Source organism: Muscardinus avellanarius, assembly GCF_963383645.1.
Source record: "Muscardinus avellanarius genome assembly, chromosome: 15".
Classification (NCBI taxonomy): domain Eukaryota; kingdom Metazoa; phylum Chordata; class Mammalia; order Rodentia; family Gliridae; genus Muscardinus; species Muscardinus avellanarius.
The window spans coordinates 83,604,211-83,630,324 of NC_137801.1; the positions used below are offsets into that span (position 1 = coordinate 83,604,211).

Sequence of the window (26,114 nt, forward strand, 5' to 3'; positions counted from 1 at the left end):
TCATGGCTTCTCACTCCCGAATCGGGCTTTCTGGTTCCCAGGTTCTGATGCCCTTCGAATCAGCCTCGGAGGAGGCCTGGGTGGACCTTCTTCAGTCAAACTGTCTTCTCTCCCCCGGCCAAACCGGTCTTTGGAGAGAAGGGGCTGCCTTAGTAGGCCCGGCGTCTGGGTGCCGCCCTCCTTGCTGCGGGGTACAGGAGGGGTGCCTGGCTGTCCTCGGCCAGAATCAACATCCACCTCGTTCTTCCATTCCATTTTATAGGACTGGGGGGGTTTCTTGGTGAACTGCTCTGGCAAGAAGCGCCTGGCCCGGGGTTGCAAATTGAGCACGGTGGTCCCGACATCGATGTCTGAGTCACTGCTGTGTCCGTCTATCATGGATCAAAAGAAAGAGAACATGGGCAGGCATTCCAGAGAAGACGTTTTACAAGTGAACTCAGTACCTCAGTGAGTCGGGGAACTGCCCTGGGGCCCAGAATAGGGGGCAGTCAGCGGGCTCCCTCTGGCTGAGGGACCCTGGTCATCGTGTGTCACTTCCGAGAGCATTCCTGTCCACAGTGCTAATTTTTCAAGCATTCACTGTGTGACAGGCACTGTCCTAACACCTTTAAATGCCTTAGCTCCTACTAGCTTTTTTATTTTTTTCTTTGCAGTACTAGGGATAGAACCCAGGTACAGTCTACCACTGAGCCTACCTTGAGACAGGGTCTTTACGTTGCTGAATCTGTCCTCAAACCTATGATCCTCCTATCTCAGTCTCCCAAGCACTGGAATTACAGGCGTGCCCCGGCTACCCTAGCTATTTTAACTCTCACAATCATCCATTTTACAGATGGGGCAGCTAGGCTCGACGGGAAACCCTTAACAGTAGTGGCTGTGCGGCTGAGGAATGGTCCAAGCTCAGGGCTTGGCACAAGGTTATCAGTATGAGCATCACTTGCTATTAAGAAGGTTCTTCCTTTGGTCTAGAGTTTCATATACAGCTCTCCTGATTTTCTTTATATTTCTATGAAAGGACCAAAACACTCATGTACACTCTTTTTTCCCCCTCCTTGTAAACTTAAACCAGTGGCACCTTATACCCCATCGTCTTTTATTATTTATTAAACTATCTATCTATCTATCTATATTTTTTGTTGTTATTGTTTTGAAACAGGATTTGATTTGTCGAGGTTGCTGAGAGGCTCGATAAATTGCTAAGGCTGGCCTCCATCCTCCTATCTCGGCCTCCCAAGTACTGGGATTACAGACGCGCCCCGCCACGCCTGGCTTCCAGGGTGTGCTTTCAGAACAAGGGAGGTAATAGGATAAGAACCCGATTTGGCTGCTGGAGTCTGATTTGGCTGTTGGAGTCCGATGGATAGCTGACGGGATGGGCTTCTTGCCCAAGACTTGAGATTCTTAGGAACTGGGATATTTTTGGCTGGGCGCATGGAGATAATAGCCCACAGACGTAAATCTTCTCCTTGCTGGGTGTACCCCAACCCTCCCTTCTCATTTCTCACCTCTCCCTTCATTATCACCAGCAATCCTTAGACTTTCTTCTTCTTGGTTAATTAAATAAACAGGCACGGGGGAAAAAAAGCAAAGGGGTTTTAATTATTGTTATATCCCACATTTTAGTATCATGGAATCTTAACATAGTCCTGGGATTCACCGAAAATAGATTGGGCGTCTTCATACAGATTACCAGAAAATAAAGAGAGAGTAGATGTGTGGCAAAGCTTTAATAATTATAGTCAGTAGTAGAGTATACCATGGCCTCTTGGAAAATATATTAGAATGATCGTAAAACTGTAAGTTCACGTTTTCAGATGTACACCTGCTATTCACCTGCTCAGCAGCCCCATGACAATAATCATCCTTTTACTATAGCATAAAATTATTATAGAAGATAAGCGATTGACCCATTGATAATTCACACCAGATATCATTCAGAAAGGCTAATAAAAATCACCCCGCTATTATTTGAGATTTGTGAATTATTAAACTCATTCTTAATTAAGAAAAACAATAGGAAAAAATCTTGGTTGTTTAAGCATCATATAAGTTTATATTGTTTTTCTGCCCCAAGTAAGCTCATTACCTGCAGTAGAAATATTCTTTTTCTTTTGTAGCTTTTCTGGAAGCTTTGTATTTTTAGGTAAGGATAAATATCTGGAGGTCGAAGTTGAAGCCTATAAAGAAGAAACAGAAAATCTTATTTAGACGCCATAAATGGCATGGATTGTAATACAGAAGCTGAGATTTGTATGGCAAAACCCAAAGTACAGTTTTAGTGCTTCATTCCAACATTACTCCTTGAGGGACTATAATGACTGTTCTTTAAAAAATTAAATTTCTGGCCGGGCGTGGTGGCGCACACTTGTAATCCCCGCGCTTGGGAGGCAGAGACAGGAGGATCGCACAAGTTCAAAGCCAGCTGCACGCTCTGGCTTGGGAGACCCTGTTTCCAAATAAAAAAATTCAAAAATAGGTCTGGGAGTGTAGCCTGGAGGTAGAAGGGCTTCCAGGAACCCCAGTACCACCAAAAAAAAAAAAAAAAAATTAAATTTCTTTCAAAACCTGATGGAAGGAAAAAGGAAAATAGAAGTGAACTAAACCATTACAAAAAAAAAAAAAAAAAAAGATGTGAAAATGACCGGGTCTTTTCTTCTTACAGAAAAGCTACTTAAATGCCTAATTTTAAAGGATTACTAGACTATTTGATTCCTAAATAGGATTACTCATCTATTTGAATGGAGAAGATGTATAAAATCCATAGCATATTTAAGTTTTATTTACTTTAGTCAATCTTGAAAATGACAGAACAAAAATAATGTCGCAGACCTCACTTACTGACATTCTGAATGGCGGCTCCCACTTCTACAATTACCATTTACTGAGCCTGCTACATTTCACATATGAAAAAGACAATCTCCCTGTTCACACAATAATCATTTTGATTTCTGATGATCCCATATAGAATATTATTTAAAAACAAGATGCAAAGCCTGCCGTGGCAATTCAGCAACTAATCAGATCATTTTTAAGTGTCTTGCCTTACCAGTTGGCAACGCTGTGGGCAACCTGGACTGCACTGTGACACCCCCCACCCATTTCTTGAGACAAGGCCCACTTTGTTGCCCAGGCTGGCCTCCAAATCCTTAGTCCAAGCCATCCAGGCTGGCCTCCAAATCCTTAGTCCAAGCCATCCTCTGGCCTCAGCCTTCCAAGGAGCTGGGCCTATCAGTGCACGCCAATAGGGCATGGTAAAATAACTTTATGGTTAATTCCACCCCAGCAGCCGGCCAGTCTGCACAGTCAGTGATTCTGCGAGCTGACCCACCATGCAGCTGCGGGCTGCACCCCCGATCCCAGCCCCGTGTCTTGGAGAAACCAAGCCCGGTTACCCTGCGCTCTCGATTCAGGCTGTTGTCTTTTCTGATGCTCTCTCGCAAACTGTGCCGCCGGCGGATCAGAATCTCCTTGGCTTGCCTCTCGCTGGTGTCGGCCGTCAGATTGTGCCTGTTGTATGACAGCGTCTGAAATAAAAACACATTTAAGCCGGGCGTGGTGGCGCACGCTCGTAATCCCAGCATTTCGGAGGCCGAGGCAGGAGGATCGCGGTTTGCCACCAGCCTCAGCTACTTAGGGAGGCCCTCTGCAAAAATAAAGAATAAAAATAAAGAATAAAGAATAAAAATAAAGAATAAAATAAAATAAATCAAAATAAAGAATAAAAATAGGGCTGGGGAGGGGTGTAGCTCAGAGGTCAAAAGCCCCTGATTCCATCCCCAGACCTGCAAAAACAAAACAAAACAAAACAAACAAACAAACAAAAACACATTGAAGGGATATTTCACCAGAATACTGATCCTTTTCTCAGAAATTCCGAAAGCTAGCCACTTTGTTTTGGGTTTGCACCTCAGCTAGGCATGTACAACTTCCAGGAGAAACAACAACAGCAACAACAACAAAATTAAAATCAGAAGTACAAAAGATTAACACTTTGGAAGTCTGAAAGACTCCATTCTTTCACATACTTTTTTTTTGAAAAGTATGATGTTTACAAGTTAAAAAAGTGACTGAATTTACCAATGCCCACATCTACCTTGAAATACCTTACATGCATTTAGCTGTCATTAATAACTAGAAAACCCACATGTCACTTCCGTAATTCTCTACTGAATAGGAATTACTGATTTAAAAAAAAAAAAAAACACCAGTTTGAGCTGGGCATCTTGGTGCATGCCTGTAATCCCAGTACGGAGAAGCCTGAGACTGGGGGGTTGCAGGTTCTAGGCTAACCTCAGCAACTTAGTGAAATTCTGTGTCAAAATAAAAACACAGCTGGGCGTAGTGGCGCACTCTTGTAATCCCAGTATTTGGGATGCTGAGACAGGAGTATCGCGGCTTGCAGCCAGCCTCAGCTACTTAATGTGGCCCTTTGCAACTCAGTGAGACCCTGTTTCCAAATAAAGAATAAAAAATAGGGCTGGGGGTGTAGCTCAGAGGCAAAATGCCCCTGGGTTCCATCCCCACAACCACAAATAAAATAAAATAAAATAAATGCAATAGGACTGGGAATGTAGCTCAGAGGTAGAACACCCATGTGTTTAATCCCCAGCACCACACAAAAAACCCCCACAAAAACAACAAACAACCACTTGGAACCACCTGGGGGCGCCATATCCTTTCAATTAACTTCATTGCTTGTCCCTCCCCCCCCCCTTTTTTTTTTACAAAATTTTTATTGAACATATTTGGTTTACATTTAAGCTATGTTTGGTGCCCTCTTTCCCCCACCCCCGTTCCCATTTTCCCTTCACCCCTCCCACCAATTATTTTCCAGGGTAACCATGCCACATTCATAATTTTACACATATTCAGATGTAGACCCTCATTAAACAAGTTCAGCATTCCTCCTCTCCTATCCTTCCATTCAAACTTTGCTGGTATTCCCCCTCCATTATCTGGAGTCCCACTGGTATCCTCTACGTTCCCTAGTTTGGGCATATTAGAGGAAACATATGTATCTTCTCCTTCTGTGCTTGGCTGATCTCACTTAACACAATGCTCTCTAGGACTTTCCATCTTCTTGCAAATGATATGATTTTGTTCTTCTTTATGGCTGAGTAGAATTCCATCGTGTGTATTTCCCACAGTTTTGCTATCCATTCATCAGTTGATGGAGGCCTGGGTTGGTTCCATATTTTGGCTATTACGAATTGTGCTGCCATGAACATAGGCACGCATATGTTGCTGTAGTCCTCTGTATTCGACCCCTTTGGAAAGATGCCCAGGAGAGGTAGAGCTGGGTCATATGGTGGATCCATTCCCAGTTTTCTCAGGAATCCCCACACAGATCTCCGTGTGGCTGAACTAGTTTGCACTCCCACCAAGGCACAATTATAGTTGTCCTTTTTTCAACAGAGTTGTCACATTGAGAAGTTGTGACACCCTCGGCGATAATCCTGTCTGAGATTGTGATAGAACAAAACTACTCCGGGGATGTGCCTGCCATCCAGCTTTAACCCTGTAGGCCATCTAGAAGTGTGCTTCTTAAATAAGGCATAAAAAATACTGAAGTTCATTTTTTGATAGAATTGACACCTACTTGAAATCCCCCTGTGTCCAGACTCTCAGAAGCCCCGTGGTGAGAGGCAAAGGTGACATGCCTGCCGTAGGCTCCTTACCGTCTGATGAGCCTATCAGTCTAACAGCAGAGTACAGAATCGGGAAATTAAGTGCTAAACTCAGTGGTGCTAAATGCTAGCTCACCTAAGGATAGGGCAGGGGGTACGGTAGGGATTGAGGGGGAAACAAGAATTGGAAGATAGGGGGCAGTGAAGGAAGCAGGAACAGGCTCCAATTGGGCAGGGGAGGGAGAGGGGGGAATGCAGAGGAGGAGGAGGAAGAAGGGGAGGAGGAGGAAGAGGAGGAGGAAGAGGAAGAAGAAGAGGAAGAGGAGGAGGAGGAGGGAGAGGGGAGGGGAAGAGAGAAAAAGAGCCACATAGGCTAAGATGTGAGGACAGAAGCCGTCACCCCCTGCACCTCGGGCAGGAATGGGTATGGGGCAACTGTGGAAATACAGCTGGATGAAGTAGAACTTGGAAATAGAGACCCACAATTCTGAAAGCGTAGTTTAGCCTGGAATCTACAGCTATTGTCTTGTGTCACTCATGATAGGAGAATGCTACCATTTCGAGGTGCTTTGCAGAAAAGGTTGTAACGAGTAATGTAGATGGAACAGAAGCAGCGTATAAGGAGGCCAGCTGAGAAGTGCAGACATGAGTGCAGGGGGCCTGAGCCAGCCCTGTGGCCCTGGGCCTTCATTTCCCCACCCGGGAGATGGTGACAGCAGTTACACCGTCTGCTCGTGGTAGGGCTAAAGGGGTTGATACAAGCAATGCGCTGAAATGGGACTGGGTGGAGGGGGCGGGCTCCAAGCGTTAGCCACATTACCAGCTAGATAACACAAGGGGGGGGGGCTAGCAGAGGAGATGAAGCAAAAGAGACTGGGGGGGGGACCGATAAAAACAGCAGCACTTCATGAATAACAAGGGCGAATGCAACGCACTTGCAAAGTCCAAGGTAAAAAGTAAGCGGTTCTTTCCTGCACCGTTAGTTAACACATATTTCTTTATCTCCAAATCCACAGGGGCAAAGCTCTCAGGGGGCTTAGAAACTTAAACAATGGTGTCTGGGACTCTGACAAATCAGATGCTGTAAAGAGGGGTCTGAGAAGAGGGTCTGCCCGGAGAGGGAGCCCCTGAGGCAGGTGTAATCATGGGACAGTCAACTAGACCAAACCCAAATGGCTCATTTCTAGCCAAAGGCAAATAAATAAATTCTTACACGCTGACGGATTTGGTACAGATTCCTTGATAATATTTCTCGAATTTCATCCATTTCGCCAGGTGTGAGTTTCCTTATTTTTTCTTCACGGCAGTCACTGTGAACATGAGTTATGATATCATTATTTCAGAAGATGAATCTTCCTTTCAAGGATAGCACTTGGGTACAATACAATCTTTCAAAATATTCATTCAATATTTCTAAATTTCAAAATCACTCAGCTTTAAACAATTAAGAACTAAAACTTACTTACTTTAGAGACAAAACCATTCACGACAACTTTACTGTGAGCAAATTTCCTCAGAATCTATTCATGCAATTACTTTTTAAGAAAGGGTATAAAGGTTTATAATACCTTAGAGTTTCTCACACTGTGTAACGGTGGTAATATAGACTAGGTTTTTTTTTTTTCAATAGAAACTTAATAAGCTGTGTTTTGCTAAGTCTTTGTCTTTTAAATCCTTCATTACATATATTTGCAAACTATTTATACAGCTACATTAACTATAATATATACATTAATACAGTCAATCATCATGATTTGAGAATTCCATTTTTTTTTTTTTTTTTTTTTGGTGGTACTGGGGTTTCTGAAAGCCCTTCTACCTCCGGGCTACACTCCCAGACCTATTTTATATTTTTATTTGGAAACAGGGTCTCTTAAGCCAGCAAGGCTGGCTCCGAACCAGCGTGATCCTCCTGTCTCCGCCTCCCAAGCACGGGGATTATAAGCGTGCGCCACCACGCCCGGCAAGAATTCCGTATTTTTGAAGTCTCCTAACTTGCTATTATTTTTTTTTCTGTAAACTTAACGTCAATACTTGTGGCTCTCATTCTCGGGTATGCAGAGTGACAAAAAAAATCTGAGTCACCTCGACACATCCCCGGATGATGTTGAACAGGGTGACATCCTGCTTTCCTGCTTCGTCTTATGCTCCTGCCATAGTCTATTTGAAAACAGGTTATTCACATCGTCATGCTGATTACTGGGAATTTCACTGTTTAAAATAGTGCCCAAGAGGCAGGTGCAGAGGCACGGACCTGTAATCCCAGTACTTGGGAAGCTGAGACAGGAGGATGGCACGTTTGAGAGGCCATTCTCAGCAACTGAGAAAGACTACTTGCTCTAGTCTATAAACAAATGAATAAACCCAGAAATCTAAGTCGGAGGCAGATAGATTTCTTTAGATGTGATGGTGTATTTTTTCATCAGCCTTAATGGCACACATGATGTTTTTAAGAAGTATCTTCTGAGGTTTCCCTGATTAACAGTCAGTTCACAAAATGTTAGAAAAAGAAGGAACATAAAAAAGTCATTGGGTAATAATCTTTTTGACAACCGCTATTCCCGTGCAAAGCTCCGAATGATTTTCACCCACGTGTTTGCAAGCCTCTGTTGACACGTGCATGGGTGCCTCCGTCTTTAATCTATTTCTTATGAAATAGAACATAAAAGGTAAAAGTGAGCTTCATGTGCGTGGCTCAATGGATTAACACATGAGTGCAGCCACAACTCACGTTCCAGACATAGAGCATGAAGGCTACCCTCCACCAATCAAGGGAGCGCGGCCTCTTTGTCAAAGGCAGTGGTTACCCTGACTTCTCATAGCATAGATTCGTCGTGCCTGAACACAAGTTCTATTTAAATGGAATAATAAAATAGGACTGTATACCGTTAGCTTATTTGACTTAGCATCATGTTGGAGAGTCATCTGTATTATACGTGTAATACTAATTTTCATATTTTCATCTCTGTATGATATTCCATTACACAAATATACCACAATGCATCCATTTTATTGTTGATAAATATATATTTCCACACACACACATGCACATAGAAATGTATATATATACATATATAGATATAGATATGGACATATAAAATTATGGGCCATCTGCGTATCCTACTTTGTAAAAGGCTGAACAGTCTTTTGTCCTCTTTTATTGTAACTTTCTTTGGACAGCTATAGATGAAGCAAGTGTCTTTTCCCAATCTGTGGTTTCTCTCTCATTGCGTCCTGAACATTTCCAACATATCCCATATATATGGTATGTGATTTCCCATATTTCTCTACCATTTTTTCACTCTGTGCTTTATTCTTGTTATTTATTTCTAACCTATCTTTTAATCAATCAATCTTCTCTTTGTCTATTTTGCTATTATATTCTCAAATAAGATCCTAAATTTGATTACTTTTGGATCAATAATTTCACACTGATCTTTTCATTTCCGTTTTCTCCACAATATTGGCAAGCGGTCAGTGCGATTTTCTGTGCTCCTTCTCCATATTTAAAGGCCCTTTGTAATAACTCAATTACATAAATCCCCTTTGTGCCTGTTACACATTTCTGTTCTGTTTCTATTTCTTTCTTGATTTTTTCTTTCTTGATTTTCTTGTATATCTGTGTGTTTTGTTATTTTAAATCAGATTCTAGGCATTACTTGTAAAAAAAAGAATCACAGAGGCACAGTTTAAGAATCTTTATAATCTTATGTTCCTTCACAGAAAATTAAAGTTCACCTTTCTGAAGCATCTGTCATAGGGGTAACATCAATCTCAGATGATTTTGCACCACCATGGATTGAGACAATCTTAGATTGGACTTCTTTCCTTTGATAGTTAGGGTGTAACAACCCTAACCTATAGCTAGGTACAAGAACTAACATCCTTTAGCTAGATACAATAAAACCCCTTTTTGAGTCCTGAATTTTCTATCTTATTTTCTAAGGCCAATTAGTCTGGCAAACTCTTTTTGAGTTCTTTAACTCCTACACACCTTCTCTGCTACAGCCCCAGGGGAAAGTGACCCTAAATACTAGTTCATCTCACTGGGCTTCCCTGTTCTTTTCTCTCTCGGCCAAGATGTTCCTCACTGCACTGGTATGCTCCAGCTTCCAAGCAAATTATTTAAAAGCATTTTGTCATTTTCTTCTACTTGTCCTTGATTGAGCCCATCAAAACTCAGTCTGTTTTTCTCAGAAATACGATTTCTTATTGCTTCCTTTGATTGCTCCTCTTTTCCGTTTGAGAAAACATTTTAAGAAAAGTGGAATGGTCAGTGAGGAGCCCATTTATCCATCTATGCAGATAGCCACTAATTGTTAAAACAGTTTTCCAACTCTGAACCTTCACCTTCATTCTGCTCATTATTAGCTTCAAAATGAAATGTAAATAGAGAGGAAAACTGTTATTTTTTTTCATCAGAAATCACAAAAACCCACGGTTTGCCCTTATGAAGCTATGTTATGCCTGGCTTTAACCACAAATGGAATAACGCAGAAGACAGACCATACAGTTTTAAATCTAGAGGAAACCTTAGGTATCTCTTCTAAATTCATCCCCATTTTCTGTTGAAGAAAACCAGTCTTGGGAAAACAGCTGGACCAGCTCAAGGTCATAAAGTAAGTTACTTGCAGAGCTGAGACAGTAACTCAGTATTTCTACTACTCAGTCCACTGCTGTTTCTAATGAAATATAGTGTCTTACTTCTGAGAAAGCTTTTACATGTTAAGTAGAATCTTATTTTGTTCTAAAATCCTACAGCAGCTCTCAGGGACATGGGCCAATATTTTTATTGTAGTTGTTGGTTTCCAATACATAATATCTATTTAGCAACGCTCACTTCTATTTACAAAACCATACTCACTTTAGAGATGCGAAAGAAGGGACAGTGCTTATCATTCCTGTCTCTGCCATTTCGATAGCATGCTTTATTTCAAGCTTTTTATATAAGGACACAATGCTTGACTTGGGTTGGTTTTCCCGAATCAAAAGCTTCCGAAGGTATTTATCATCAAACTTCTTAAACCTGTAAATAAAGGAAATCAAACTAATAAAACAAATACAAAACCCAAAACCTCCCAGGTAAAAACGCATTAGCAAGGCCGGGCGTGGTGGCGCACGCTTGTAATCCCCGCACTTGGGAGGCGGAGACAGGAGGATCGCGCTGGTTCGAAGCCAGCCATGCAGAGACCCTGTTTCCAAATAAAAATATGAAAATAGGTCTGAGAGAGTAGCCCAGAGGTAGAAGGGCTTCCAAGACCCCCAGTACCACCAAAAAAAAAAAAAAAAACTTATTAGCAGTATTTAGGCAGTTTGATTTCAGTGTATACTTGTATATATGTATGTATATGTGTGTGCGCATGTACATATATGTGTATAAAATATACATACTGCATATATGTGTAAACACCCATGTAAATATATATACACATATATTGATACATTTTTATATGACCATTACACGCGGATCTAATATTCAATAATTATAAACTATTTCTCCCTTTACCATTCCTCTACTTCTTCTTTAAGCAAAATTAACCAAAAGTGTTCTCAATACTTGCAAATTCCATTTCCTCTCCTGTGATTCCCGAGCCCTCGGGAATCAGTCTTTAGCCTCCACCACTACGCTGAAGCTCCCTCACTGACGTCATAAGTGAGCCCCACAATGCAAATTCAGTGACCACCGATCAGCCACAAAATACAGCACCCTTTCCCCGCCCCTAATGCCACTGCCATAACCCACAATTTCAAGACTCTTAACAATGAATGAACTGGCCACCTCGATGGTGTTCCTGTGTCTACCAGCATGTTCCTACAGCCTGGTGCCAACACAGAAGATAGAATGTTCCCCTCCTTACATCAGTCACATAATATGGCAGTTCTGCTTCTCCCTTGAATAAAAGCAGGGTGACCTGTGGGGCCGTCCACAATCCGGGTGTGCCCCCCAGCACTGCGCTGCTCCTCAGGCACAGACTCACTATGGTCCTTCCTCTCCTACATACCTGTCGGCTGTGCTCTGGACCGTAGCCTTGCTGTTCCTTCTACTGGGAATGCTCTTCTCCCAGACAGGCATAGGACTCATCCACACACCTTCTTAAAGTCTCTTCTCGTTGGTGATCATCTCTGAACACCTTTTCTATCCATCTTCTTATACCCGCACCCCCCACTGCCTTTGGCACCAGGCTGTAGGAACATGCTGATGGACACAGGAACACCATCGAGGTGGCCAGTTCATCTCTACCTTCTCTCTCTCACATTTCCCAGACGTATTTTTCTAGATAGCAGTTGTTTCCTTCTAGTATAGTATATGATTTAGTTATATTTCTTATTCTTTGTATCCTAGCATGAGAACATAAGATCTATATATACAGGGAATTTTGTTTGTTCCTGTATCACCAGAGTCTGGAACCATGCCTGTCACACGCTTATACCCTTAGTATATGGAGTAGAATGGGTCATTTGGTCCCAACGCCTCCCTGTATCCACATCCTCTGCCATATCGCCTGCAGTATCCTTCCACTGTAGCCTTGGTGACCTCCCCTGCCTGCTTTTAGCCACTGGGTCAATAATGTTTGTTTGGGTCAACAGGCTGTTAGCACATGATGCGACAAGAGAAGGTTTAACATGGGCTTGCACACCGAAACCTGCATCTCATGTTTCCACAGCCATCATGAGAGGACACATGCCAAGAGGCATGGAGACATGTAAACATCACGTGGGTGAAGCCAGGTCACCTCTCCCCAGTCACATCACACAGGGATGGCCAAGAGCAATGAACAGCCATCTCACTGCAGTACAAGCACGGGCATAATTGTGCACAGGCAACATGGCTGTGCATGGAAACCTGTAAATGCTTGCAAAGTTGTTAAATGAAGTATTTCCACTGCTGGGGGAAAAAGTTCAAAGGCACGGAGCAGCAGGCGTGGTGCACACTTGCAGTCCCAGCACTCAGGAGGCCCAGACCAGAGGATCGCGGTTTGCTAACAGCCTCAGTTACTTAGTGAGACCCTCTGCAACTTGGTGAGACCCTGTTTCAAAATAAAGAATAAAAAATAGGGCTGGGGGAGTCGCTCAGAGGTCAAATGCCCCTGAGTTCCATCCCCAGACCTGCAAAAAAAAAAAAAAAAAAAAACAACCATGGAGCAACATTACCTTCTAGACATGAGCCACAGTTGGCTTGCCCATCTTTAGCAATCATGGTCCAATTAACCTGGCTACCTTGAGATGTCTACCCAGAACAGATTAATGGAGCCCAGAGATGATGTCTGGAAAGAACCAGACTTCCCTGACCAGCCCAGATCAGCCCCATCTGACCCAGACCAGCTAACTCACAGTCTCCTGACTCATGCACTGTAATATGTAATAATATATGACTACTATTCAGAGCAACTGAGTTTTGGGATGGTTTGCTAAGCAACATTATTATGCCAGTATATAAGTGAAACTGCATGCAGTAAACATTTATTGAGAAGAAATGTATATTAGAGCAATCAGCATAAACCCAGAGAGATTTTAGAGAGCTTTTTTTTCTGGAACTGGGGATTGAACCCAGGGGTATTCTACCTCCAAACTACACCCTCAGCCCTTATTTTTTTTTTTATTCTTTATTTTTGAAACACGGTCTCACTAAGTTACGGAGGGCCTTACTAAGTAGCTAAGCTGGCCACAAACTTGCAATCCTCCTGTCTCAGCCTCCCAAGTACTGGGATTACATGCATGTGCCACCACGCCCAGCTAAACCCAGAGAGGTCTATAGACACACCTGTGCCCTGAAAGGAACCAGTGTTAACCTCCATTCCTGGAATGCTTCCTTTGTTCTAAATACTGAATGGCACTGAATGATTCAAAAGCCATCCCGAATGTACTTTGCCAGTGACTGGCCACCACACTGAAGACTGAGCCACTGTTCCTGAGCTCGCTTTGAACTTCATGTCAGACCCCTTGAACCAGGATTCCCAACAGCAAAACAATATCATCTTGAACTTCTTTTATTGCTATTATTGTTTTAGCTTTACACTACAGATAAGCAAAAGGAAGAACAAACATGGAAGACAATGGGTCAGTTCTGTGTAGGGAACGCGTATTTTCTTTGTTTTATTTCCACCCCCTTTCATTTCTCTGCCAAGCTACATACAGGTGTTCTCTTTCACCATCATTAGACTCCTTTTGCTAAGCCCGAGCTATGTGCCCCTGTCTTAGCCTTTCCTTCCATTCCCAAAGGATCAAATGCCTCAAGAAGTCTTTGCCAGGACCATTGGAAATCTACAGCATAAGAGCTTTGGAGGAAAAGGAAAGATACCCAAACATGCCCCAGAGAATCATTTCTTTTTCTACATCATTTTTAGTAAAATCAGTGATTGTGTACATACTGGGATGTGATCTGAGCAGAACTGACTTGAAAAATGACCTGTGTAGCACCTGTTCCCCTACACCCACCCCCTCTTCGTTCTGCCTGTAGTGCACAGCATACATGGCCCTTCTTTGCAGTGAGGAATGGCCGTATCACTGGATCCTAGCCATGTGATAGAAGTGTGTGATAGCTCTTGCTGACTTTGGTTTGGAGGCAGAGTGTAGATGTCCTCGGTCTTTTTGTTATCTTTCTTCCTTCTTGGGGCCTAGAAGCAGCAGCGTGTGTATGTGTGTGTGTGTGTGTGTGTGTGTGTGTGTGTGTGTGTGTGTGTGGTACTGGGGGTTGAATCCAGGAGCATTCTAACTCCAAGCTCTACCCCCAGCCCTATTTTGTTCTTTATTTGGAAACAGGGTCTCACTACCTTGTGGAGGGCCTCACAAGTTGCTGAGGCTGGCTCTGCACCTGCAATCCTCCTGTCTCTGAAGCAGTAATTCTGTTTCAAGGGGCAACCATGGACATGGAGGCTAATCCTGGTGGGTTACTTAGAAGGGTCCTGAGATTCTGACAGCTGTATGGAGCAGAGCTCATCTATTAAATCTGAATTACTCATCTCTGGCTAATTGTATAACAGAAAAACAAGTTTCTAAGTTGTTCACTATTATTCCAGTTATAACTGAACTCAATCTGAAAGGGCATACTGCGGCCCAACATAAGAAAGTTTTGCAGCTGGGTGCGGTAGCACACACTTGTAATCTCAGTGTTTGAGAGGCTAGACAGGGGGACCGCAGGTTCACAGCCAGCCTGAGCAACTCAGAGAAGCCCTCTGCAATTTAGTGAGATTCTGCTTCAAAATTTAAAAATAGGGCTGGGAGTGTATCTCAGAGGTAGAATGCTCCTGGATTCAATCCCCAGTACTGGAAAAAAAAATATTTGCAACCATGGAAAATAACAGAAGTCGATACATTCTGCTCCCACCATGATCCACAGCCACTTCGTAATTCAATGGCAAAAGACTTTCTTACTTATCTCTCCAAAAGTTGTGACCCCAGTGTCCACAAACATCTTCAATCCCAGTCTTCACATGGTCAAAAAACTAAAACAGCAAAAGCAGGTGAATCGATTAGTTTTTACCCCAAATCAGTTGCTGTCACTCTACTTTCATCATGCCCAAACTCCTATGGGGCCAGTAGTTCTTGTTTCTTGTTTGTTTTACTGAAAGCAATGAGATCAGTCATTGGTCTTCCAGCAAATTAAGCTCTTTGCCGTTCTGATATCAGGTGATACTTCAATTATGTGGATCATCCTAACAGTTTTTTCCCCAAATTTGAAGAATATGAAAAATAGCAATAATTGTTAAAATTGTATAGAACCATTTTAAGCTGGTAGGAAGTGAAAAGGAGGTTTTGTGCTCCTCTATTTATGTAGGAGTTTGACAATCTGGCCTGGATATCGCTACTGTGGGATTATGATGGTTCTCCACTCCCCAACGCACACCTTCCCCGGCCCTCCCTCATCCTTCTTCTGGACACAAATGATTTGGTGTCAGGCCATTCAGGCGACTCAAGCATCTCTTTCTTTTATCACTTCAGTTGCTACACTTGGTCAACACCCACCCGGCAGTGGATCTCCTCACTGACAGCTTGTTGTTTTTTATTAGATCTCTTGACATCAAGAAACTCCACTAGTGGTCGGATAGTTATTCCCTGTAAAGAAAAAAAAAAAAAAAAAGAGTGAATTTCAACTAGTTTTCTTATAAAATAAAAAAATTCCAAAAATAACCTCTCGTCTTCTGAACTTTGATGGCCAGCAAGAAAAGATATTCCGCTGCCAAGATCTAAGACAGTAAACATAACATTTTGTTATTTTTCTTCTTCTTTTTTGATAGCTGACTTATTCTGGACAGACCATGTCCCAACACAAAACAACTGGAAGAAATTGAGAAAGTAGAAAATGAGAATTGTCCGGTTCAAGGGAAATCACCTACTCATATTATCTAGAGAAAATGATTTTCATTGATTCTTTTTGATTGGTCATTTATTATTGACAATTTTAACCCAGCTTCTACTGCATACGGGCCACAGGCTTCAGCGCTTGAGCCTCCGAGATTAACAAAGTCTGCAATCTAAGACTTTGGAGTGAAATACAAAGCAAGATACCAAGTAGAGGGAAGAGGGATCTGAGAGAGAAGCATCCTGCTTCATGCAGAAGAAACATCCAGTCAGGGTCTTAGCACGTCTTGGACACCTCTCCCAGCAGAGACAGCGGAGGACCAGCGGTGGGAGAGGGTGCTGAGTGAGTCCCGGCATGCTCAGGGGTGAACAAGGATCAGAGAGAACTAGAAGCTGTCCAGCAAACTAGGAAGATGAGAAGGAATTCCTTAACAAGTAACCCATATCCGCCAGAATGCTGCAGCGAACGCCTCACTTAATAATGAAACATGAACAGCATTGCCATTAGAGCCCGGAGGTGCAGGAGGAGGAGCTTTCCGTTAGCACAGCTCTGCATGTCCTCGTCAGTAAGACAAAGAAGAGACAGATGTACAAATACTACAACGAAGTGCCAGAATTTCTGTTGGTAATGACGACCTGCTCTTTCCAACGGTACTGGGGATTGAACCCAGAGGCATTCTACCCCTGGGCTATACCCTCAGTCATATTTTGTTTATTTATTTTTTTTAAACAAAGTCTAAGTTGCTGAGGCTGGCCTCCAACCTGTGATCCTTTTGTGTCAGCCTCCCAACTACCAGTTAACAAGCCTGTGCCAGCGTTCCTGGTAATGACCTGCTCTTTTATCCAAAGAATACTAAGGTAACGCTTTTTTATTTAAAAATAACAAGGAAGTTTAATAAAGTGGTTAACATAAAATCTACATGCACAATCTATTCCATAGACTAATATAAAATTGTAAAATAATAAATACATAATAGCAATAAAAATAGAGAATGTGTATATAACTAGTGTATACTAGTTATAATAATGTCTTATCTTCTGGTATATTATATATACTACATATATATATATATGTATATATATATATATATATACACACACACACACACACACACACACAAATCAAGTATATCCTATGTGTGTATCTCCAATAACTAATGCATAAAAACCTTATGAAAAGAAGTTTTCATAAGGGATATTAAAAATCTTCAGTATAAAAAAGACATATACAAGCCAGGCATGGGGTGGCTCACGCCTGTAATCCCAGTATTTGGGAGGCTAAGAGAGGAGGATCACAGGTTAGAGGCTAGCCTCATCAATTTAACTAGGCCCTCCACAACTGAGTGAGGCCCTGCTTCAAAATAAAAAATTAAAAAATAAAAAGGAGCTGGGCATGTAACTTGGAGATAGAATGCCAGTATCCAAAAACAAAATAAAAAGACAGAGTTTCTACATGAGAACACAACAGTATAATCTGCATGTCCAACACAATTCCAATAATATATTCTCAAAGATTTTTAAGACCACTTGAGGTTGATTTTAAATTGGAAGACTAGACATAACAGAAAATCATAGAAAAGGGAGATTTACAGATACAAAACAAACCACCAGCTCCACCACCCACCACGCAAAATTCACAGATAGGGAGGAGGAGTGTCTGGATTTTGTGTCAGGAAGTGGAAGATAAACTGAGGTAAGCTCTCGACTCATTTCTATCCCACCCTCCTATCGTTAAGTCTTTTGTTTTTGACAAGGTGGTAACCTTTCTCTCTCTCTCGCTTTCCCTCTCTCTCCCTCGCTCTCTCTCGCTCTCTCTCACTCTCTCACTCTCTCACTCTCTCGCTCTCTCTCGCTCTCTCTCACTCTCTCTCGCTCTCGCTCTCTCTCTCGCTCTCTCTCGCTCTCGCTCTCCCTCGCTCTCCCTCGCTCTCTCTCGCTCTCTCACTCTCTCACTCTCTCGCTCTCTCGCTCTCTCTCGCTCTCTCTCACTCTCTCGCTCTCTCTCGCTCTCTCTCACTCTCTCTCGCTCTCGCTCTCCCTCGCTCTCCCTCGCTCTCTCTCGCTCTCTCTCACTCTCTCACTCTCTCGCTCTCTCTCGCTCTCTCTCACTCTCTCACTCTCTCTCGCTCTCGCTCTCTCTCTCGCTCTCTCTCGCTCTCGCTCTCCCTCGCTCTCCCTCGCTCTCTCTCGCTCTCTCTCACTCTCTCACTCTCTCGCTCTCTCGCTCTCTCTCGCTCTCTCTCACTCTCTCTCGCTCTCGCTCTCTCTCTCGCTCTCTCGCTCTCGCTCACTCTCGCTCACACACACACACACACACACACACACACACACACACACACACACAGATTGGTTTTGTTCCATCAGTCCAGCTCTGGGCAATTTTCAGCTTAATTTTCAGAAGTGCAAGCTGATTTGGGCCAAATTTGGTATAAGACACATCTCATCCTTTATTTGTATTTTACCCCACCCCTTTGCACTAGCCATGGGAGACAATAACAATTTCCAGATCAACACAAGTTCTATCATTTTTAACTTATGCAAATAAAAATGTGTGCCATCGTGGTTTTCAGAGATGGGCGATTCCACCGTTCAGTATTGCAGGAAGCTACTAGTTGAATAACAGTCCAAGGAAAAAGTAAGAAAAATTTGGAATTTTTGTAAACTATAAAATATGTTCTAAAAATACCAACTGCCACCTCATCAGTGTTCGTAAATGGCAATCAAATGCCTGGTATCTGGAAATATATAACGTAAAAATAAAGATAGGGTGCAGAGCCTGTTGCAGTCCTTGTGGTTTCTCCCACTAGATAGAGAAGATCTAGAAGCCAAAGCACTAAACGAAGAAGCCGCAGTGGATCAACCCCAAGAAGCAGGTGTGGCCCACTGCCCAGAGCAACTCAGGTTTCCAAAAACGCAATGGATTTAAATTTGTAATACTCAAACCCACAAAAATAGGTTTGCATAACCAGTTTTTTAAATATTTTTCCCATCCGCTCGAGTAATTTTCAGCTGTCATGTCATGCTGGAAAGGAATTATTGAATAAACGCTACCTTACTTCCTCTCCCTCGCTCCTTCCTTTCTTCCTCCTTTAATCCAACTGTTTTAGAGGCAGAGGACATGACATTTGTGGAAGCTGTGTTTAGATACTCTGAATACTATGTTCTCAGAGTCTGGGTCCTTGTTCAGGAAGGAGATAGAGGGTCTTTGACAAAGCACCTTAGCTTAGAACACTGGTACATTTCTAATTTAGATAACCTAAGAGAAATTTGGTAAAGATTAGAGAAATAAAGTAGCTTGTTATTATCTCTGTAGTTAAAAAAAAAAAAACTTAGTTTTCCAATGAACTACTGAAAAACATCTTTAGAAAGTACTAGTTAAACGTGCACCTGCTCAGTGGGCTTTGGTATAATGAACAACAGGATACCTCGTGGCCCGGCCCGGTGTTGAGGCTCACTTGAGAGCAGGTGCAGGGGGAATAATCAGGAGGTGAGATGTGTTTTCTATCTTGTTCTATCCCTGTTTTCCTCTCACTCTTCCTCCCTCTAGGGGAGAAAAAAAAAAACTCTGTTGTCTGGTTACAGTGAGCACTCTTTTGATCTGTTCTTTGGTTGGGAATAAAAAGGAGTTCTTGTTTTAGAAATCAATATTTACAGAGAGAGAGAGAGAGAGAGAAAGGGAGAGAGAGAGAGAGAGAAAGAGAGAGAGAGAGAGAGAGAGAGAGAGAAGAGGAGGGTGAGAAACTGTCTTAATATTTCTTAGCAAGGCATCTCTGGGAAAACCTGAATAAAGTGTTTTCATTTATTAAATAAGATCCCGCCACTGCTGTGCTGTCTTATGTAAGCCCTTTCTCGCTTTGCACACTGGATAGCAGAGGTCACAAATCCAGTTGCCCCCTGGACAGCACTGATCTGAGAAAGGACTCCGTAGAATGAGAACCCTAGGGGTGTGTGGTTCCCGGCTATTTGTCATTCAGCACTTACCACCCAGCACGGGCGGTTATCTATTAAGTGTCTGCCTCTTCCTAACCCACTTCTTTCTCTTTACTGTATTACCAGTGTCTCTCTCTCCGTAGCACCACCCATATTCCATACACTGATGCGACCTCCATCTTGGAAAAACAGAAATAAAAGCCATTCTTTGGCACATATGCCCCTCTGCCTACCACTCCCTTCTCGGAAAGCCTGCCAGTTTCCAGGGCCATCTTGACTCTTATTCTTCTCTTGAAGCCAATCAGTCGTTTCCAGCCTCACCATCTGACTGGCCCCTAAGAGCTCCTGTGAAGATGGCCGCTCCTCCTCGCCTTACTACCATTTCCAGCGGTCCAGTCTCCGTTCGCACCTCCCCTGAATGGATAGCCGCTTCCATCGTGTTCTAGAACCCTGTCTTTACTGAACGCTTTCTTTGTGTTCCGGGTCACCCTTCCTGATGTGTCTCCCTCTGCGCAGTCTCCTGTCTCACCAAAGCTCCTCCTTGTTCGCTGGGTTCCCAAATACTGGTGTGTTTCAGGGTTTAGTCCTTGGATGTGCTTTTGTTCTCATACTTTAAAACATGAGAAACAACTTTCATTCGTAACATTACCAATCTTACTGAAAGAATAAACTCAAATGTCCAAGGAGTTGGTATTGGTTACTAATGCGACATCCCACATGCATGACTACATCCTGATAACATGATAATGTGCTATTCAAATGAGCAGCATGATCTGATCAATGATTAAATTCCCCTGACAAATTATGATATCAGGCCGGGCGTGGTGGCGCACGCTTGTAATCCCCGCGCTTGGGAGGCAGACACAGGAGGATAGCACTGGTTTGGAGCCAGCCGCGATGGCGTAAGAGACCCTGTTTCCAAATAAACAAATATAAAATAGGTCTGGGAGTGCATTCCGGAGGTAGAAGGGCTTCCAGGAACCCTAGTACCACCAAAAAAAAAATTATGATATCAAATAATAAATCGCATATCACATGAAATTGTATTTTCATGGTAACCCAATAATATCACGTTGGAATAGTTTATCCTCTTAAGAAATATTGAAGCAAGAGGTGGAGAAATACATTGCAAAGCTTAAGAATAGGTCCATTTGCACAGAAGTGGGCATTTGTAAACAATACATCATTCATACTTAAAGGGGAAAATTGTATGTATGGATGTATAATTAGTTATTCAGATCATATTTATAACTCATTATGTAGTTTCCTTCAGCCTTCTTTAGTTCTTTTCTTATTATATTTTAGTAGTGCATTGTAATTACACATCATACTGAGGTCCAATGTGAGTCCCTCAAAAAATGATGTATCCCAGGGAGAAAAGTTCCTTTCTGAAGGGATTGAGTATGTGTATTTGTAGGTGTGTGTGTGTGTGTGTGTGTGTGTGTGTGTGTGTGTAGTTTTAGGCTATACACTGGCTAGTGTTGGGGAGGAGAGTTGAGAGACAGGAAGAGGTCAGAAGTAGGTCATATACAGGCCTTAGTCTCCAGTCTGAGGATAAAATTTGATGGGGCCTGAACTCAGGAAAGGAAAGCTCCCAAGAAATGGGAAATTAGAGCCACTTCTCTTCCCACAGTCTTAGCCAAGCTGTCCTTCCACCGAATCAGAGGACAGAAACCCCAGGCATACCTGCAAAGCTCCAAATACTGGCTTTCAAATCGCTCCACCACTATAAGGTGAGTAGACGTGATACCAAGGCTAGCTAAAGCATCTCAGCTATCCTGTATGGTTCTTCTTCCATCAGGCATGTCTCCTACTTCCTCTTCCCTCGTCCCCTCCTCTTTACACTCAGGGAATGGCCCCACATCTCTGGGAGCGGGTGTACCATCTCCCATGAACCCCCAGCTTCTCGCCTCCCCAGTGTCCCTCTTCCCCTCCACAAATTTTCTGCACAGTAGAAAACTTAGAGCCCTCTTTGATTCTGTGCTGGCTCGGTGCTTGCATTTAGCTTTGTTCAATAGTCCTCCGAGAGCATCAACTCTTTTCCCACTTCTGAAGGCCAGATCCTCATCACTGTTGGCCTGGATGACTGTCCGAGCCCCCAGTTTGTCTTGCGACCTTCTGTCATTGTCTCCTATAATGCATTCCCCCACCACACAGCCAGTGATGTCTTTTAAAACACGTCACTGAGGCCGGGCATGGTGCCGCACACTTGTAATCCCCGCGCTTGGGAGGTGGAGACAGGAGGATCGCACAGGTTCGAAGCCAGCCGCGCTGGCGTAAGAGACCCTGTTTCCAAATTTTAAAAAGTATAAAAAAAAATAGGTCTGGGAGTGTAGCTCGGAAGTAGAAGGGTTTCCAGGAACCCCAGTACCACCAAATAAATAAATAAATAAATAAATAAATAAATAAATAAATAAATAAATAAATAAATACAGGTCACTGCCCTGCTTCAAACCTTTGACATCACCCTTCAGTTAAAAGCACACTCTACTGCCACCTTCGAAGCTCAGTAATGCGTGCCTTCCACCATCTGCCTACTTCATTCCCTCCCGCCCTCTGGCCGCCTTGTTTTTGTTCGGTGAGCTCGCCATCTCAGGACTCTGTGTCTGCTCTAACTTCTGTCTGGAATGTCCTCCACTCAGCGCCTAGCTGACACCGCATCTTTCATCTAGGAGATGAATCATCACCTCCAAAGAAAGACCTTTGCCAACCTGACTATGTGACCAATAATACATTCTGTCCTTGACAGCGGGAATCCTGTACGTTTGCTTGGAGTATCATCAACAACCAGCCTGGTGCATAGGACGTAAACATTCAGAGCAGCGCTACTCAAAGCATGGTCGTTAACTGTTGCTGTCCCACCGAGCAGCCCAGATATGCAAAGTATTTGTTAATAGTTGGCAATGAGATTGGCATAAAAATATCACCACCGGGAGTGGTGGCGCACACTTGTAGTCCCAGCATTTGGGAGGCTGAGACAGGAGGATCGCCGCTCATAGACAGCCTCAGCTTCTTAGTGAGGCCCTTTGCAACTCAGTGAGACCCTGTTTCCAAGTAAAGAATTAAAAAATAGGGCTGGAGGGGGTAGCTCGGAGGTAGAATGCCCCCTGGGTTCCATCCCCAGTGCTGTCAAATAAATAAATAAATAAATAAATAAATAAATTAATTAAATAAATTAAATAAAATCACCTCTATCTGGTTAGCTAAACAGCGAGCAAAATCTCTGAGGTAACCCACATCTTTCCCTGGTACCCACATCTAGTCCACGGAGAAAACCCACAGTTTCCACCTTCAGAATGTATTCCAGGATCACACCACCTCTCGCCAACTCTCCTGTCGACCCCAGGGCCTGCCAGACACTTGCCTTGGGCTCCACCCTGGGCCCCTCACTTCCACACTTCCTTGGTAGCGGTCTGGTCTCAGCACAGGGCCCAGGATGATCCACTTGCAGGGCAAGTCAAAACACACCAGGCGGCTGCATACACCTCCCCACACCCTCCACTGTACTTGGAGAAGAGTCAGGCTCCTTACGCTGACCTGCATCGCCCTGCGTGATCCACGACCCCAGACCTCCTCCCGTCAGGCTGGCCAAGAACACACCACGTGCAGAGCATGCCTGGGATGACCTCGGATTGAATAACCCCTTCCCCTTCTAGGAGGCTTTGCTAAATGTCATCTTTGAGGACGCGTTCTCCTTCTGTGAACATCACTTTAGAGTTGTAACTCTTCGCTTCCTTTACCTTTTCCGGGCCTAAGCTTCTACTTTTCCTTTATGGTCTAGAATGTGACACCTTCTAACATAGTCTGTAATTTACCTACCTGTTATTTCTTTTCTAGAGTCAATTACCCTACCTCCTCTTATCCTTGCCAAGAACTTGTGTTCTACAGGAACAGGGATTTTATTTATTTATTTATTTATTCATTCATTCATTCATTCATTCATTTAATGGTACTTGGGTTTGAACCCAGGGGCCTTCTACCTCTGAGCTACACTCTCAGCCCTATTCTTTTATTTTAATTTTAAAGAGGGTCTTGTTAGATTACCAAAGCTGTCCTCAAACCCACGATCTCCCCATCTCAGTTTCCAAAGTCCTGGGATTACAGATGTGCGCCCCCACATGGACTAGGGGAAGGGGTCTTTGTATGGTGCACTCACATGTGAATGCTAAGCTCCCACGGCACGGCACGGCATATAACAGGAAGCCAATACAGATTTACTAAATGAATATTGACAGAAGATAATCTCCCAAAGCTAGCGTATTGACTGACCAAGTTGCAAAGTGAAGCCCCTGACACAGGCCCACCACACGGACTGCTCCCCGGGGTCCGACTCCCACTGCACACTCGCCGCTCCTCTGTCTCAGAGGAGGCCCCGCTCAGCAGTTGGCACACGTCAAGTGGCAGCTGGAAGGTCACAGGCACAACCGGCCTTGAGCAAGAGCATTTACTAGGTCGGAGGGCAAGGCAGATGACAAGGATTAGTCCATGCGTTTCCAGCAGTAAGCTCAGCTCGCTGAACGAAGTTTCCTTAAATAGTGAGGGCTCTGTGGAGGCCAAGTGACCAAATTGGACTCTCCCACCTCCCTGGACTATCCGCTGACACGGACCCAGACAGGAAATATCATTTTCCCTAATCATAGGACTACCAACACCTTGGCCACACTGTATCCTCTAAGGACAGGATTTGTCGGGATAGAATGAAAGAAGCCTTGTCTCCTCCTGGCCAAGGCAGGGGCATTCCTGGGAGCAAACACACTCGACTTACCAGGATGAAGACCGTAAAGAAAATGACAACGATGGCAGCCGTGATGAAGAGCTTCTTCCGAGGGAACACGGCGGCGGGGAGGAGGAACACCAGCGCGAAGCAGATGGCGCCGCGGAGGCCGCCGTAGGCGATGATGAACTGGTCCTTGAAGGTCAGGGGGATGGTCCGGAACCAGTTGATGACCTGAGTCAGCACGAAGACACCTGCAGAGGAAGAGAGCCCCGGAGGCGCAGAATAGGATGCGTGAGGCCGGAATAAGAACATGGGTACACTGGCATCGCGAGGAAGGAGTTTGTGCATTGGCAGCATCTGTGAACGGCTTCGCTAGCATGTGTGGGGAGGGAGAAGCGGGGAGCGGGACGGGATGTGGAGGAATGTACCCCAAGAGCTGCATCCACGTGTGCTTGTGCCCCACCGGACCTCACTATGATGCATAATTGCAATACGCTAGTGACAGTATTTAATAAATAAAAGAATGAGAAGAAGAAACTCAAGTCCTTTCACTTTTTCCTCTTTGACAGATACTACTGTGTTCTCGGCCAACTGTATATGTGTGTATATGATGTATAATGTACTAATAAAGGTTTTTATTATTTTTTATTTATTTTATGTATTTATTTATTTATTTATTCATTTATTCATTGCATTCTAGGGGTGGAACCAATGGGTTTCTACACCCCCAGCCCTGTTTTTAATTCTTTATTTTGAAACAGGTCCTCACTGAGTTGCAAAGGGCCTCACTAAGTAGCTGAGGCTGTCTTCAAAACGCAATCCTCCCATCTCAACCTCCCAAATGCGTGGTGTGCACCACCACGCCCAGCTTATTTATTTATTTATTTTGTGTGCATATGTGTGTTACGGAAAAATAAACTCAGACACACTCTACCCGTAAGCTACACTCCCAGCCTTTTTGTTTGTTTGTTTTTGTTTCAAAACCAGGTAGCTGGGAGGGAGTCTCACTAAGTTGCTGAGGTTGGTCTTAAACTTGCGATTCTCCTTCCTCAGTCTCCCAAGTCCTTGGGATTGAAGGTGTGCACTGTAACACCTGGTTTAAAACGCTTTGAATAAACAAAAAGAATAATCCCAAGGCACCTCACCCTCTCTTCTGTCTTCTGAGTAGCACTATGTTCTTGGGCCTTTGCCATCATTGTTACGGGAGATCGTGTGAAGAGGTAGAGTTAAAGAAGCCAAGACAAACTAATCTGATGGACAGAAAAGGCACAAAGATCCTCAGGGAAGAAAAAACTATCTGAGGAAGGAGAGGGAGAGGAGATGAAAGAGAATGAAGAGGAACAAGAAGAGGAAGAAAAAGATAAGTAGGAGAGAGAAGAAAGAGAATGAAAAGAGGGAGAAGAGGAAGAAGATGAAGAAGGGTAAGGAGAAGGAGGAGGAGGAAGGAGAGAGAAACAAGAGGAAAAAAGGAAGAAAAAAGAAGACGAAAGAGAAGAGGAAGAAAAAGAGAAGCAAAGAGAAGGAAGAAAAGCAGAAGAGCA

General features: G+C 43.5%; 1 protein-coding gene across 1 annotated transcript in view; it reads right to left on the reverse strand.

Moving 5' to 3' along the window:
- The window catches only part of SLC9A2 (solute carrier family 9 member A2), a gene marked incomplete at both ends in the record, with an annotated part of 91,474 nt that continues 65,360 nt past the window's right edge, over positions 1–26,114 (reverse strand). Inside the window, 8 exons of the mRNA XM_080711845.1 lie at positions 1–371; positions 2,087–2,177; positions 3,393–3,524; positions 6,841–6,937; positions 10,492–10,653; positions 15,000–15,070; positions 15,591–15,680; positions 24,622–24,824. Coding sequence (XP_080567971.1) covers positions 1–371; positions 2,087–2,177; positions 3,393–3,524; positions 6,841–6,937; positions 10,492–10,653; positions 15,000–15,070; positions 15,591–15,680; positions 24,622–24,824 — 1,217 coding nt within the window. The remainder of the gene's footprint in view (positions 372–2,086; positions 2,178–3,392; positions 3,525–6,840; positions 6,938–10,491; positions 10,654–14,999; positions 15,071–15,590; positions 15,681–24,621; positions 24,825–26,114) is intronic.